This window comes from Panthera leo, chromosome D4 (assembly GCF_018350215.1).
Source record: "Panthera leo isolate Ple1 chromosome D4, P.leo_Ple1_pat1.1, whole genome shotgun sequence".
NCBI lineage: Eukaryota > Metazoa > Chordata > Mammalia > Carnivora > Felidae > Panthera > Panthera leo.
This window is the reverse complement of record NC_056691.1, coordinates 73,168,377-73,184,502: the sequence shown is the minus strand read 5'-3', so window position 1 is coordinate 73,184,502 and position 16,126 is coordinate 73,168,377. Positions and strand designations below refer to the sequence as shown.

Sequence of the window (16,126 nt, the reverse complement as noted above, 5' to 3'; positions counted from 1 at the left end):
ATCTGGGATGGACAGAGGTGAAGGTAACCACTGCAGGACCAAGGAGCACGAATGACAGAGTCCAGACACGCCTCACCGCTAGTCTGGCCCACAGTCCAACAGTCTCTACGAAAAACTATAAGGAGACTGGAACTGGAATAAGCCATATTTAATATCATCCGTTGTATCTCAAACCAAAAACAACAAAAAAGGGTGGGGGGGGGCTTCTATGGACCGATGGCTGCGATTCAGAAAATGCTTAACGATACAAAATAAGTTTTTAAAGGACAGTTTTTATGACAGAATTTTACTCTGTAGCAAGTGTGTAATAAAGAAAAAAAAGAAAAGGTTTATGTTCAGGAATGCCCACTAGGGTTTTTTCCAGTCACCTGGACACACAGGGTGCGTCCTCTAACCAACACAGAGGAGGTGGCACAACACAGACTTCACGTTTGTGTCCTACAAATTTCACTGCATCTTGACACGACGGCCTAGCTTTGGGCTGACACGAAGGATGCCAAACTTCAGAGCAAAATGGAGGATTATTTTCTGACAGGGCCAATGTTCAGTTCTGAGCTTCCTGCTGCAGTGAGCATTCCATTCAAACTCAACAGGAAGAGGTAAAATCTTTGCTGCATCGCCCTGAGCACAGCTGTGGTCTACCTCTTCATCTCCCTTCTCAAGGTAGAGGAAAGGTTCCCACTGTCAGGCATCGGTTAACCAGTGTGTGGTGAGAAGTGCCTCTTAAGTTGAGGGCTTCCAGACTACAGGCCAGCCACCTTGCTCTGTGGGTCACATGTAGTCCTGAAGCATGTACCATGTAATGGAAAGCCAAGTTTCAAAATTAAAAATGGAGCCAGTCATAATCCTGAGTGCGGTGAAGGAGGCAACAAGGCATTCAAACAAAAGATTAACAAAAAACAATGTCTACGCAGTCCATGGCAGGGCTTGAAGATGAAAATTAAAATTTCAACTATGAAATGGGTTCATCAACACCCAGAGGCTTGGCTGCCTACCTGGAGTGGAGGGAGGCCCGGAGATCCAATTCTTTAGAGGGTCTACACACGATAACTGGCAAAAAATGTGATAGGACAAAAAATATCAATCCCTTTCTTTTGAAAATGGTTCTTAAGGGAGAGCTTGAGGTTAGAGTCCTTTTTCCACGGTCCTGCCTATTCAGCCATCCAGAGCTTGAAGGTCCTGTCATAAGAGCAAGTGGCTATGAGCTGCCCATCAGAAGAAATGTCTAGGCCCATCACTTTGCCTTCATGGCCAGCCAAAGTCTTCAGTGGGGACCAGCCTGGGTGTGTCCAGATCTTGGCTGTGTTGTCGTAAGCACCAGTAAGCAAGAAATTCCCATGGATAGCTTTAAGAGAAAAGGGGAGCTGCTTGAGGAATTCACATATCAAAAGAGCAAAGAAAATAAAAGCACAAAAATCTGCTAGAACATATGATTTTGAAAAAGAAGGGATTTCCCCATTTAGAAAAGTCCAACATTCTCATCTACATTCCTATAAGGCCTCCAGGAAAATGGGACTACAAGCAGACTTAGGGAAACAAGTAACATTATTAAGTTCTTCTGGCTCTTTCCCTGACAATCTGTTCACAGTAATATTAAGGATTCAGTGCTTACAACTTTCATGGAAAAAAAAAAAATGACTCAAAGCATTTATGAAAGTCTTCTTTACTTCCTGAAACAAGAAGCAAGCTGTGCCAGAGCTGTGTCTGAAAATACGCTACGGCGAAGGAAATTAGAATTTGCTCCTTCTTCACCAGGGGCCAAATCCTCTCCTGTCACACTTCCGAGTGAAGCCAAAGCCTAGCCTGCATCCCGTGAAGTACAATCTGTCTGTCCTGTGAACGGGCAAACCGGGAGGAAAACTTACGCTCAAACTTGACACCGGTCACTAAGTTCTGATGGGCGGGGATGGTATAGACACAGCGCCGCTGCCGGAGGTCCCACACTTTGCAGGTGTTGTCACCGCTGCCGGTTGCAATGTGGTAGCTGTGGATCAGGTGTAGTATCGAAGTCAGAAACAAAGATACATTGTGACCAATAACCCTTCCCACCTGTCATTCAATGAGTTTATTTTACCCATTGGGGGAGAAATTTATTCCATAGATTTCCTTCAGGTGGCCTTCTAGGAACATGATACACCGTCCTGTACGCAGGTCCCAAACACGACCAAATGCATCCAGTCCCCTGACAAAAGAATTTATAAATGAACACTCTGAATCCATTTCTCCGTGGAAGCAAGGATACATAAGAGGCGAACCACTGAGCTGCCCCTGGCTATGTGGAAGAGGGCTTACCCAGTGCCAGCCAAAGAGCCATCCTGATGGAAGGAGATGTCATACACGCCCATGCTGTGGCCTTCCTGATGCAGGATCTCCTCTTGAGCCTCTAAATCCCATAAGCGCCATGAGCGGTCATAGCTACAAAAAAAAATTAATTAGAAATTAACTAGCAGATATTCAGTTCCTACAATGTGTTACAAACACTTGTAACTTAAATTATGCTTCTGAAACTACTTGTACAACCGTATTAACAAGAAATTCTTTTCTGGTATAAACAATACCTCAACAACTAAGCATATCTGTCTTGAGTGCTAACTGGGAAACCATGGACTTCCTAGTAACTTACTTCAGTGGCTATTTTAAGAATACAATTTCCTAAGAATGGCCCAGCAAAGGCTGTTGCCTTCTTTCTTTCTCAGTTCAACTGTTAAGTTTTTTTACTCACTGACTATTTGTTGGGCCTTCAACTGATGCTGGAGAGACAAAGAACAATAAGCAAATAGATCAATGCAACAGATGAGAAAGTATAGGAAGAGACCTACACAATTTTGGTCAAAGATATTCAAATGAGACCATTAACACCATTTCAATAGGGAAAACAAAGTCTCTTTAATAAATGCAACTAGAGGGGCACCTGGATGGCTCAGCTGGTGGAGCACGTGACTCAGTCTCAGGGTCATGAGTTCAAGACCCACATTGGGGTAGAGATTACTTAAACAAACGTAAAAAGCAAAAAACGAAAAACACCTTAAACAACAAAAATATGTTCGTATAAAGCACTATATGAGAATGTTCATGAAACCTTTATTCTGAGTGATCCAAACCTGGAAAAAGCCCAAATGTCCTTCAGTAAGACAAGGGATAAGTAAACTGTGGCAGAGTCACACAACTGAATACTCCTCAGCAATAAAAAGAAACTTCTGGGGCAGCTGGATGGCTCAGTCGGTTAAGCATCTGACTTCAGCTCAGGTCACGATCTAGCAGTTTGTGGGTTCGAGCCCCGCATTGGGCTCTGTGCTGGCAGCTCAGAGCCTGGAGCCTGCTTCAGATTCTGTGTCTCCCTCTGTCTGCCCGTCCCCTATTAATGCTGTCTCTGGTCTCTGTCTCTCTTTCAAAAATAAATAAACATTAAAAAAAAAAAATTAAAAAAAAAAAAAAGGAAACACGCAACATAAATGAATCTTAAAAACATTATACTGACTAAAAGAAGCCAGCCACAAAAGAATAAAAAGTATGAACAGACAGAATTAATTTACAGCGATAGAAATCAGATCAGTGGTTGCTCTGGAAGCGGGGAGTCCATTAGGAAGGGACATGAAGGAACTTTCTAGGGTGATGGAAATATTCTATTAAAAGGAATGTGGGTTACATGAGTGCATGAAAATAAGTCCATTCTATTACATGTAAATTACATCTCAATTAAAAAGTTCTTTAACACATTCTGCCCTCAATGAACTTACAGAACCAGAAAAGGAAACCAATTTGCACTCTTTTAACAAAGATTTTATTATCTTTTTTCTGAAAAAATTTTAATGTTTATTTTAGAGACAGAAAGAGAGTGCTTGTGTGCACAAGCCAGAGAGAGGCAGAGAGAGAGGGAGACACAGAATCCAAAGCAGGCTCCAGGCTCGGAGCTGCCAGCACAGAGCCCGACGCAGGGCTCACAAACTGTGACATCATGACCTGAGCTGAAGTCGGATGCTTAACCGACTAAGCCACCCAGACGGCTCTAAAGATTTTATTTTTAAGTAATCTTTGCACCCAACATGGGCCTTGAACTTATAAATCAGGGATCAAGAGTCACATGTTCTACTGCCTGAGCCAGCCAAGTACTCCAGAAAGGGAGACTGATTTGTAAGCAGAGAGATTACAATACAACGTGTGGCAGAAACAAAACAAAACATTGGTAAAGAGAATATGGGGCACCTAAATGGCTCAGCTGGTTGAGCGTCCAACTCGATTTTGGCTCAGGTCATGACGCCAGGGTCATGGGATTGGGCCCCGCATCGGGCTCCACGATGAGCATGGAGCCTGCTTTAGATTCTCTCTGCCCCTCCCTGACTCCCTTAAAAAAGAAAAAAAGTGAAAGTTCTAGTTTTCTGGCAATTAGTGACTGAAATTTCTGATTAACTGCAATTTAAAAGCAAATACACTTGGGGGCACCTGGGTGGCTCAGTTGGTTAAGCACCCAACTTCGGCTCAGGTCATGATCTTGAGGTTTATGGGTTTGAGCCCTGTGTCAGGCTCTGTGCTGACAGCTCAGAGCCTGAAGCCCACTTAGAGTTCGGGGTCTCTCTCTGTCTCTCTCTGCCCCTACGCTGCTCCTGCTATGTCTCTCTCTCTCTCTCTCTCTAAAATAAATAAACATTAAAAAAAAAAACTACAGAAAAAAACAAAAGCAAATACACTTGGTAATAACTTTATAATACTCTTTTCAGATTTTGAGTCATTGCAGTCCAAGAAAATCCTACTTGAAGATTTCTGTTCTTAAAATTTACTTGGCAGTTAGTCGTAAAGGTTAACAACATGCCATGGGCCTGTATGAACAGAACAGGATGGCTTACCAAGTGGTGCCCAAGAAACGTCCTGATGGATGCCACATTACACGGGCCACACGTACTGTATGGCCTTCAATATCTGCCACTGGTTCATCACTGAAAAAGACACAAATACAAGTGAGTAAGCTATTTTATAGTCATAAATGTTCATTGAATTTGTTAACTGTTGTGACTGATGTACCCATTCTGTATGATTTAATAGACTATGTAACTAAACTCATAGTTTATTAAAAATGCAAGGCTTTTTTTTTTTTTTTTTAATTTAAGGAACAATTTATGTTACTTTCCCAAGTTTTAAAAGATTTGGGACTATTTCATGTGCTTACAAGGCAAAACTGCCCAAAGTATTTCGAGAAACAACTATCTATCTTTCTATATCTCAATTCACTGTGATAATCAACTCTTTAATTTTTAAATGTTTATTTGTTTTTGAGAGAGAGACACAGTGAAAGAGGAGGGGCAGAGAGCCTGATGCGGGGCTCCAACTCACGAACTGTGAGATCGTGACCTGAGCTTAAGTCAGACGCCCAACCAACTGAGCCACCCAGGTGCCCCGATAATCAACTCTTAATGCTGTTCTCATTTACTATTAGAGAAAAATAAAAGATAATTCAGCCTGACAAGCAAAATAGTCTCCTTACACCAAAGGAGTGTTAAGATTCTAGAAAGAAAACATACTTTGATGGAGATATGAAGCTACAGAAATCAAACAGTTTTGGTGCAAGTGGATTACAGATAAATTTTCCTCAAACTTTAGCTTGTTGAAGGATCCACATGAAAAAAGGAACTCCTAAATAGACGCTTAGTTTCGTTTTGGTAACCATTAAATTCTCCTCCCCAGTAATCACAGAAAAAAAGTTCTGAAACACCAGTGAAAGGAAATAAACACAAACCCTAAGGAGGGCAATTAAAAAGGGAACTTTGTCAATGTGCATACATAGAGCTAATCAAAGCCCTAGGGAACAAATATTGCTAAGTGATATGAAGCCAATTAAAACTTGCTCTGCTCAGAAGACAGACCCTATCTGGCAAAGGATGGAGAAACTAATTAGCCCTCTACAGAAACCTGGAATTAAAGTCTCATGTGCTTTCCCAAAGAAAAAAAAAAAACAACTAAGCAACTGAATTCAGATTTCTTTTAGCCAGCAAAGTGCTTTCAAAAATTTTTTGGAATACAACCATCATAAACATGTTAAAAACAACAACAACATCAACTGTTATAACGGGAGAATACAGGCTAGGCAAAGGAGGAAGCAGTTGGGAGGAGACATCAGTTCCTTGGCAAGACTGTCAGACAGAACTTCACTTTCCTCTCCCCTGTGCCCATCTGCTAGGAACCAATGTGCTGCCAAGAATATTATCTTTAGTCAATCTACCAAATGGTGCATTTCTCCAATGTCAATGTATTGCATAGGAGGTGTAAATATATCTTTCCAGAATAACTGGAGTGGGAAAACAATGGCCACTATGTTAGAGGCAAAAATCGAGGTCCAAAGTTAACAAATAAGAAAAACCGGATCCAACTCCTTTGGTGAGAACAGGTCTAAGAAAGAAATCCTACATTCCACATTCACACCAAGCTCCCTGGACTCTCAAGATCATCTCTGGAGTTAAATGCCAGATTTTCAGGTCCCAAGGACCAACCAAGCAATTATTTACCTTAGTGACTGCAGTATCGACAGAACAGTAATATTTACCTGTCAAGGCTCCAAAGCTTCACAGAACCATCAGCAGCACAAGAAGCCAGATTGACATCTTTCTGGTCCAAAGAGACAGTGGATTTTGGATGGAATACAATTGCTCCTACGTTTGTGTTATGGCCTGAAGGGGTGTAAGAGATGAAAGTTAAAGGGTCCCCCACTCGTTTTTTGTTTTTTTTTTTTTTTTTAATTTATTCCCCTCCCTTCCCAGAAGCGGGTCCCTACTCCTTATAATTTATGTGTGAAAACAGACTATGATGAGTAACACAGACAAGTATTAGAGAACATGTGGACAGGTAAGAGTAGTAGGGTGACTACTCAACTATTAAAAAAAAAAACTGTTTTAACTTAAATCAATATTTAAATTACAAGGGTGCCTGGGTGGCTCAGTTGGTTGAGCGTCTGACTCTTGGTTTCAGCTCAGGTCATGATCTCATTTTCTTGAGTTTGAACCCTGTTCTGGGCTCTGCACTGGCAGAATGGAGCCTGCTTGGGATTCTGTCTTCCTCCCTCTCTGCCCTTCCCCCACTCATGCTCTTTCTCAAAATAAAAGATAAACTTAAAAAAAAACCAAAACATTTAAATTACATTAAAAAAAGCAAAACAAAGGGGCACCTGGGTGGCTCAGTCGGTCAAGTGTCCAACTCTTGATTTCAGCTCAGGTCATGATCTCAGGGTTTCCTGAGTTCGAGCCCCATATCGGGCTCCATGCTGACAATGCAGAGCCTGCTTCAGATTCTCTCTGCTCCCTCACCCTCACACTGCCTCTCTCTCAAAATAAATAAACTTAAAATAAAAAAGGTGCAAAACACAAACAACCTTTATTTATTTGGTCTAGAGACTGTACAATGCCAGAGTGGGGTTGTACACGAGAGAATAGTGGTTTGTATATAAGGTCATTATGTTCCCACCTTGTGGTCAGAGAAAACCAAACCCTGTCAATTCAAATCAAAAATTAATCTTGTGTACACTGGGTCTGAGTGTCAGGCAGGGTATTAGTTTCACTGTCTGAAGAGGGTTCACGCTGGGAAAACGAGTGACATACAAACAAGATTCTAACTCACCTCGGAGAGTGTGAAGGAGGTTGCAATCGGGAACAGACCAGAGCTTGCAAAGCCCACTCCTATCAAATACAAAGGAAAGCATCTCAGCCAGGGTTGGTCTGGGAAGGAAAAGGTACCTTGGTAACATTCCTAAAGCACAATCTCTTCTCACCCCCAAAAAACCTTACAGTGGCACACAGAAAAAGAAAGCTTATCACTTGATGGTTTACAGAAGAAAGCTATATGCACGTCTCACGCAACCCGAGGCCTCTACAGGACTGTAGTTAATATAGTACAAGCTATTCTCCTCAACGTCTAGAGTGATCGGTGAGGAAAGATAGGACAAACTAAACTATCCAACAGTAATATCAATAATCATACTAACTCCTTAAATATGAAGAGCACTTTACTACTTACGAAGTCCCTAAAATTTTTTAAAAAGACTTTATTTCAGAAAATTTCCAACAAATTACTTTTATTCCTATCATCTCAGTGATCCTTATAATAGACCTGTGAGGTACATAATGCGGGAATGATCATTTCTACTTCTAAGGAAGGTAGCGGAGGCTTGGAGAGGCGGGGGGATTTGCGTAGGTCCTTCGCTTTCTCCTGAACCAGGCTCAATTTCTATCTAGTCAAGAAGTTCCTGTGCATGCAAAGTAAGGAAGTTTCTCTTCTCACTTGATGGCCATGTCCCAGGAAAATAACTGAATCACTAAATAGAACAACAAAATTATCACATCCTAAGGGCTTTCTGCATATGTGGCAATAACTAGAAAACAACAACAACAAACAGTAATTCATGTTTACTGAGTCCTTAACACATAAGGCGCACTATTAAGGTAAAATGGTTTACAACATTATCTCATCCTCCTTTACACATAAGGCAACTGAAGCTTACAGAGTACCTTGCCTGGGCTATCTAACTTAAAAAGAAAAGCTCTACTGAGGTGTGGATACTGGTCAGTCTATAAATCCACTATTTATCTGCTCCAAAACGCTAGCATCAAGAGCATGACTGGTGTGTCATGGATCTCTGGTGTCCCTTGTGAACAGGCAGAAGTATTATACCCAGACTATCTTGTATAATATAAGGGGAAAGTACTGGCATCTCTAGTTTGGTACGATCATGAGAAGCAGAGGAAAAGGACACAGAAATGAGCACCTAAGAAAAAGGCTGATCCCCCACCCCCCCGAACCTATCCTCCATTTAGGAAAAAATATCACGGTAAAACGGGACTTACCAACAAGCTGTGGCCAGCATTTTGGAATTAGGACTAAAGTGGCAGTAGGAGATAGGCCGATCATCCCCAATCTGACTGCAGAAATTATTCAAAGACTTAAAAAAAAAAAAAAAAGACAAACAGTAATCATTAATAGGCTGATCCAAGAGTTTTTTGGCTTTTCCACAATAAAAAAAACAACTTTCTGGTTTTAGCCACCCTCCCACCCCCACAAGATTCTTTTACACTTTTGTTGTTAGGAGATACTTATGTTAACGAATGGAGTTAAGGCTCACCTGGAACTCACATGTGTCTTTTACACTAGCAGTATCACTAGTTTCTGTGTCAGCTCAACACACCCAGGAAAACCATAGAGAGGGCTAAAGTACAGCTTTGACATATTCAAGGGGAACTGAAGTGTAGACCCACAGGCCTCTGTTAAGTCCTAATTACAGCAGGTTCCTGCCGCCTTAACTGCCACAGTTGCCTGTGCCTTCCAAGAGGCAGACCGAAGTAGGAAATCTAATGTGTAGTTAAGAGCCCTTAATATATTAGACAATCACTGAGAGCATCTTACCCGGAGAGATTTGTGCAGCTCTTGCATCTGGGAGGTCCTCGTTGTCTCTGGAATCTCTTTATGGAGACGGGCCTCTTCTAAGCGTTTCATTGCCCTGTGACACAGAAACATTACTGTGAACAGACAGACTGGAAACGAAGGTCCACACAAGTATTCCTACCATCAGTTTCATTTAAGAACCACCAGTCTTTATAAAACAGATCATCACTGCTTAAGAGAAAACAAGAAAAAATATGCTTCTTTCTCCTTCTAGAGGCTCTCTGTACCTTGGCAGTGAATAATTAGCAATCCACAGTCTAGCAACCTTCAGGCTGTTTGGTCCTTCATGGTACCAGGTTTGTTGATACTGAAATTTAAATTAAGAGCAAAAATGTTAAGTCTGAAGCATCCTGCTCCTCATAGCTGTCAGTTCTCTATTGTAACTGTCTAGAAAAAAGGTGAATTAGTTCAGTCATAGGATGAAATCAGGCGTGTGTGCTTTTTACTGCGTGTGTGTGTGTTTTAAAGTAGGCTCCATGCCCAATGTGGGGCTTGAACTCACAAACCTGAGATCAAGAGTCATATGCTCCACCGACTGAATCAGCCAGGTGCCCCTCTACTGTGTTTTTATGAACTCTTATTGGATGGCTTCCGGTTCCTTGTTAGAAGTTACACTAGGAATGCTATGGGTTTTTCCATGTGTTGAAACCTACCTACCTTCATTTATACCCACACAGGAACCACAAACTATGGTCAACAACTATTCCTGAATGGTAGAATCCTCAAAACTTCCCTCCCCTCTAGCAAAGCAAACCCTGAAAACAGAAAATGAGAGAACTAACCCCTCATTTCCTTCATTTTATTACTGTGACGCCAAAGACATATTTTACCTCTTCTTTGGACTTCTTAGATTTCTCATCATCTTTTTTGGTCTTTTTTAAGGCATCAGTACCAACCACTGAGAGGATATTTCTTAACCTGTAACAAAAAAGATCAGAATTTAAATGGAGTTGAGATAAAGCTAGGAAAAATGTATCTAAGAAGAGAGAAAGCTTGCCCTACTCTCTCCATTTAAGGCAACATTAAGAGTCATATCATGCCTAAACTTCCAGCATGATTTCTCTTTTTTTAAGTTTATTCATTTTTTTAATAATCTCTAGATCCAATGTGAGACTCGAACTTACGACCCCAAGAACCAAGAGTCACATGCTCTACCAAATGAGCCACCCAGGCATCCCTCTAGTGTGATTTCTTTCACTCGGTCTTCTTCATTTAGAGATTGCTTAAATTGGACTATAAGCAATTACTGTTTTCAGTTTAGAGTCAACGAGCCCCAACACTGCTACCACTTGGTCTGTGAAGACAGCCAACCTTTGCTCCATGCCACAATATGCTGGATTACGCACTGAGGTGCTAAGTATACAAAAACGACTAAGTAGCAGTTCTTCATTCCAAGTAGCATAATCCTGGGGGTTGGGAACGGGGGCGGAGAAGGGAGAAGGTGGATGGACAGAAAGTAACAGGGAACCACAATACGCTATAGTAAGTATTGACAGTGGTAACTGCTGGGCACTGAGGGGAAACAAAAGAAATACCTAACCTAGGCTTGAAGGGAAAATCAGGGATGGTTTCAGAGAGGTGTTCCCTACACTGAGTCCTCAATTAGTAAGGTCGACAGGTCAAGAATGGGAAAGGACAACTGAAGCTGAGGGTTCAACAAATGCAAAGGTCTGGAGATAGCAAAACATGTTGAACTTGGAATCACAAATAGTTCAGTATGGCTGGAGCACCGAGTGCCAGAAAAGGGCTGGTGAAAGCTAGGGCTACAAACAGAAGTAGGGGCCAGGTCACAAAGAGCTCCTCATGCCATGGTAAAGACGGTTTACCTTTGAGAAAGATCCCTGGGGAAGTAGAGAGAATGGATTGAAGAGGGAATAATAAAGGCAGGGAAATCAGTCTACTATTTAGGAATCCCCGGAGTCTTAATGGTGGTCTGATTTAAGACAGAGGCAGTAGGGACTCGAGATATTCACCTAAGGGTCGCCATAGTAAGACTTTGCTGTTGGTTGGAAGATAAACAAACAACACTAAAAGTATACCCTTTGTAAATGCTATTGAGAGAGTAACGTTCTATGAGAGGTAATAAAGAAGGGGCTTACTTTATAAGGGGTCAGGTGATAAAAGTCTTCTTTGAGAAGGTGGCACTTATGCTGAAACCAAAAGAATAAAAAGGCTTTAAAAGGCAAGAGAGGGGAGGGGTGCCTGGGTGGCTCAGTTGGTTAAGCATCCAACTTTGGCTCAGGTCCTGATCTCATGGTTTGCGGTTCGAGCCCGACGTCGGGGTCTGTGCTGACAGCTCAGAGCCTGAAGCCTGCTTCAGGTTCTGTGTCTCCCTCTCTCTCTGCCCCTCAATGCTCCCACTGTCTCTCTCAAAAGTGAACAAACATTTAAAAAAAAAAAAAAAAAGGCAAAAAGAAAAATTAAGTGGAAAAACAGAAAAAGAGTTTGAGTATTCCAGGAAGACCCTTAAGGCTACTAAGTCTATTAAATTGAGGAAGAGAGGCACAAAAGATTAAAGAGTATGATCCACAGTTTTTTTACTCCATGTTGTTGTTTTTAATGTTTATTTATTTTGAGTGAGACAGAGTGAGAGAGACGGAGGAAAGATGGGGAGAGAGAGGGAGTGTGGGGAGAGAGAGGGAGTGTGGGGAGAGAGAGGGAGAAATGTCTCAAGCAGGCTCCACGCTCAGTCAGGAGCCTGATGTAGGGCTCGATCCCATGACCCTGGGATCATGACCTGAGATGAAATCAAGAGTCAGACGCTTAACTAAGCCACACAAGCACCCCTACTCTATGTTTAATAAGAAGACACTGTTGGATTTTAAGCAAGCAATACCACAAGTCTGGGACTATTACAATCATCTAGGTGTGAAAGCAATGAAGGTAGAGAAAAGAGGAGGTACATTTGGGCACAAATCTAGAACAGACTAGATTTTGCTGACGGATTACAAAGGAGGTAAGGCAACTGAAAACTGTGAATGGTAATGTTATTTAAAAGGAGAATAAGACAAGGGAGGGAAACAGATGAGTTTGATTTATACATGTCCAGTTTGAAGTACCTACAGAATATCTAGGCTACAAATAGGGATCTGGGAGTCCTCAGAATATACATGGTAAACAATGCCACGGGAGTGGATCTCATCGCCCAGGATGAGTGCAGAATCAAGACAAAGAACTGCAGTATATAAAGGTTAGGCAGGGAAAAAAAGAGGCTTAGAAGAATTAGCCAGAGAAATCGGAGAAAAATTAGGATTTGGTTTATGAAAGGGAGTGTTTCAAAGAGGGAGTAGCTGACAGTGTACCAGGGCTATTCTCAGTAAAGATAAATTAGTGACCTTAATAAAGAGCAATTTCAATGTGGCAGTGGTCGGTTTGCTGATGAATAAATGAGGGGTAAGGGCCCAAAGAAAGTAAATGCAGTAAGTGAGGAGTAGCTGAGCCTCAAGGAAAAGGGGACCGGGGGGGAGGGGCAGGCTGTCATCCATGCTTCAGAGGAGCTCATCATACCCAGGGCTCATGGCTCAGTTCTCCTAGTACCAGGGGTAGGCAAGCGGTGGCACAGAGCACCTCCTCCAACACTGTGCTCTGGTAGAGAAAGCACTGACTGGTCCCCTCCCCAAGTTCCACTCTTCTGAAGTACCGTTTGCACCCCTCCCCCACTAGGACAACCAGCCCCCTCCCATCTGGGAGCTGCCTTTTCTGTCTGTCCTTTAGCCCTTCCTGGCCCCCAGCTACCTGCCCAGAGCTGCCCCCTCTTCTCCGTTCCTCCCACCTTGTGGCCAGCCAGCCTGGTTTTGTAAGATACTAGGTTGGTACACAGTGTTGTTTTTTTTTTTCCCCCTTGTTATTTTAAACAGGCCCAACATTATTGGTTCTATTTAATGGACACGAGATAATGGGAGAGGTTTAGTGACTAAATGCACAGACCATGCAAACCAGGAAAAAAAAATGATGAAAGGGAGAGATGGGACAGTGGACAGAAAGACAAGGGAGGTCCTCATAACTGTGTATGACTAGCCTGTCACTAAGAGACTCTGTGACCTTAAAATCACAAGAGGAACATCATCTGAAGAATAACCTTTCAATAATAACCAAAAAGTACTTATCGTTATGTTTTATGTCACTGGCAAAGAAAGCGTGTTGTCTAAATGTTCCAAGTTCGACAACAAATATTTACCCAACTCATAATTCCATACTGGGGAAGGGGGGTTCGTATATTAACACCCTATTCATAGTTTAGAAAAAAAAAAATTAGTAATGGAGTAAAAAACTGGCCTACTTAGATCATGGGCTAAACTATATAAAAACAACTGAGTAACATATTTTATTAACATTACCTAAGACGTTCTATTAAAGTTTTACTACAAATATCAACTAAAATTGGAAAGTAGAACCTTGTGATTAAAGATGAGGGTAAAAATTTAGAAAGGGCACACCTTTCTCTTCTTTCAGCCGGACCCTCTCCAAAGAGTGTGATGGGCTCCCCCAAGGCTCTAAGGCAAGCCTTGACCTCTGAGTCATCAGTGGAAACATTGATTTGCCGGGCTCGCTTTCTTCTCTCAAACTCGGCTAATACTTCAGCCTGTCGTTCACTGATGTGCTCTTCAATTTCAAACACCTCTCCTATAAAAAGAACAGGCAACATCAACATAATCACCAGATCTTCTTCAAATAGGGGAAAAAATAAATGTCTTATAATTGGAGTCTGTGTATACCTCTAAGAACTAATCTAGTACATAAATTCATAGTTTACTGTTTCTCAGTTTATTAGATTGTGTCAAACACAAAAAACTAAACGGCACAGCTTTAAAAGGCAGGAAAATTGGAGGGGCCTGGGTGGTCAGTTGGTTGAGTTGTCTGACTCTTGATTTTGGCTCAGGTCATGATCCCGGGGTTGTGGGATCAAGCCCTATGTCGGGCACCGCACTGAGTGTGGAGCCTGCTTGGGATTCTTTCTTTCCCTCCTTCCCTCTGACCCCTCCCCTGCTCGCGCACTCACTCTCTCTCTCAAAAATAAAAAACAAAAACAATCTGTACATCACAGTTTCATTTATGAAAAAAATTACAAATTTTTACAGCTTTATTAAATTATTGAAAAACCCAGTTAATAAGGATTACATTTTCTACTTCACACATTTCTAGTTTCATTTCTTTCAAAATAAAAATAACTATTAGTTTTGTGACTTAAAACAGATTTCATTGAGTGTGAAAACTGGAGAACTAAAAGGGGAGAATGGTACAAACCACAGTAGCTTCAAATCAACGCCAGAACTATGTTAGATCTTCAGAAGACAAATGGAATCGATTTGAATCCAAACACATACTTATTAGGGGTGTATGGGTCAGTTAAGCTTGCAACTCAGGTTTACTTTCTGCTTAGGTTCATGAGTTTGAGTCCCACATCGGGCTCTGTGCTGAACAGGGCCCCACCCACTCGAGTTCTCTCTCTCAAAATAAATAAACTTCAATATACACTGAATAAATTCCTGGTAAAATTACTAACAAGTGAATGGAAGAAAAACTGTATAAAAGGTTTTAAGAAAAAGTCTCTCTGGATGTTGCTAACTGGGGTAGGCAAAGGACGGCCTTATAAAGATGCAAATTTAATTGAAAATTTTTTGACATTATAAAACCAAGATAATGAGGGACTCACAATTTGCATCTTACCAGAGGTTATGTTAATATTTCCTGCTTCAATTCCAGCTTTAAGTCCTTCTTTTCCCAAAATCCCAGACTCTCCTTTGGCCAGACGCTCCCTCTCCTTCTCTTCCAAACTTCCGTAATAGATATGTGGTTTCTTCACAACGGGAGCAACTAAGTCATCAGGTGCCTTAGTTTTGGTTGCCTGCTAAATCAAAGACCTGGATTAACTTAAGGCTCAGTCTTAGCAATTCACTAGGCTTCCCCCAAAGGACGGAGCTTCAATCCTATTTCCTCCCCAAAGGACAAGCTGGACACCAGTTAAGGTATCTTCACTGATTGGGTGGGGCGCGGGGGGGGGGGGGGGGGTGTCTCTTAATCACTTAGGTTCTGCAGACAGGAAGAGGCTGGAAAAACTAGTGAATTACTTTTGGTAATTTTTCTATCAAAGGTTTGCTTTGGCACATGTTCACATCATTCGGTGGCAATCTCTTCTTGGGTTTTATGAAACACCCGAGGCTTCGGCTCATCACAGGGGAAAGAAAGGATAACAAATAACCAACGCAATTATTAAGGGGGAACAAGTTAGTTACCGGCCTACACATTTCAAACGTTTTCAGTCGTAAGGCAACAGACATGAAGCTGGAAGGCCTTATTACAATTAAGAAGTCTGACACAGACATACATCTGGGCCACAACACTACTCCCTTTCAGAGCTCCGTTTTTGGACCAGTCGGAAGAGGTATTTACCGTTAGGGGCTGTAGTTAGAGATGCAAATCAACTAAAACACAGGCAAGCATTCAGAGATCAGGAAAACACGGCTGCGCTAAGGCAGGACCGAGTCTCGCAGCCTTTCACCCCAGTCCTCCACCGCCTTAGCCCGTTCCCGAGCGGCCCCAACCCCCAAGAACACCTTCCCAGCCCCCTTCGCGCTTCTTGCCGGAGTGAGCTGACATCCGTACCGTGGAGGAGGCTCGTGAGGAAGCCATGCCGAGCTCTGGAGCCGCGAAACCCCAGCCGAAGCCGAGATCTGCGTTTCAGACCGTCCACCGCGCGCCCAGCAAAGCG

The 16,126-nt window shown here is 42.2% G+C and overlaps 1 protein-coding gene across 3 annotated transcripts; it reads right to left on the bottom strand.

The window, feature by feature from the left end:
* Positions 1-270: 270 nt before the first annotated feature.
* Positions 271-16,122, bottom strand: PRPF4 (pre-mRNA processing factor 4). Of its 3 annotated transcripts, none has more exons than XM_042913138.1 (14): positions 16,021-16,122; positions 15,085-15,262; positions 13,854-14,040; positions 10,248-10,335; positions 9,645-9,724; positions 9,379-9,472; positions 8,823-8,917; positions 7,600-7,658; positions 6,533-6,656; positions 4,842-4,931; positions 2,293-2,415; positions 2,075-2,182; positions 1,866-1,984; positions 271-1,345 (listed from the first exon to the last, which is right to left on the bottom strand). In XM_042913138.1, exons 1-14 carry the CDS (start codon positions 16,045-16,047, stop codon positions 1,152-1,154), a joined length of 1,566 nt encoding a protein of 521 aa, XP_042769072.1. In that variant the 5' UTR covers positions 16,048-16,122; the 3' UTR covers positions 271-1,151. The 3 variants fall into 3 exon arrangements, with proteins under 3 accessions (XP_042769072.1, XP_042769071.1, XP_042769073.1); XM_042913137.1 differs by having other exon boundaries at positions 15,085-15,265; positions 16,021-16,121; XM_042913139.1 differs by lacking the exons at positions 9,379-9,472; positions 9,645-9,724; positions 10,248-10,335; ... (1 more) ...; positions 15,085-15,262; positions 16,021-16,122 and having other exon boundaries at positions 7,600-7,697; positions 8,823-8,907.
* Positions 16,123-16,126: the final 4 nt, after the last annotated feature.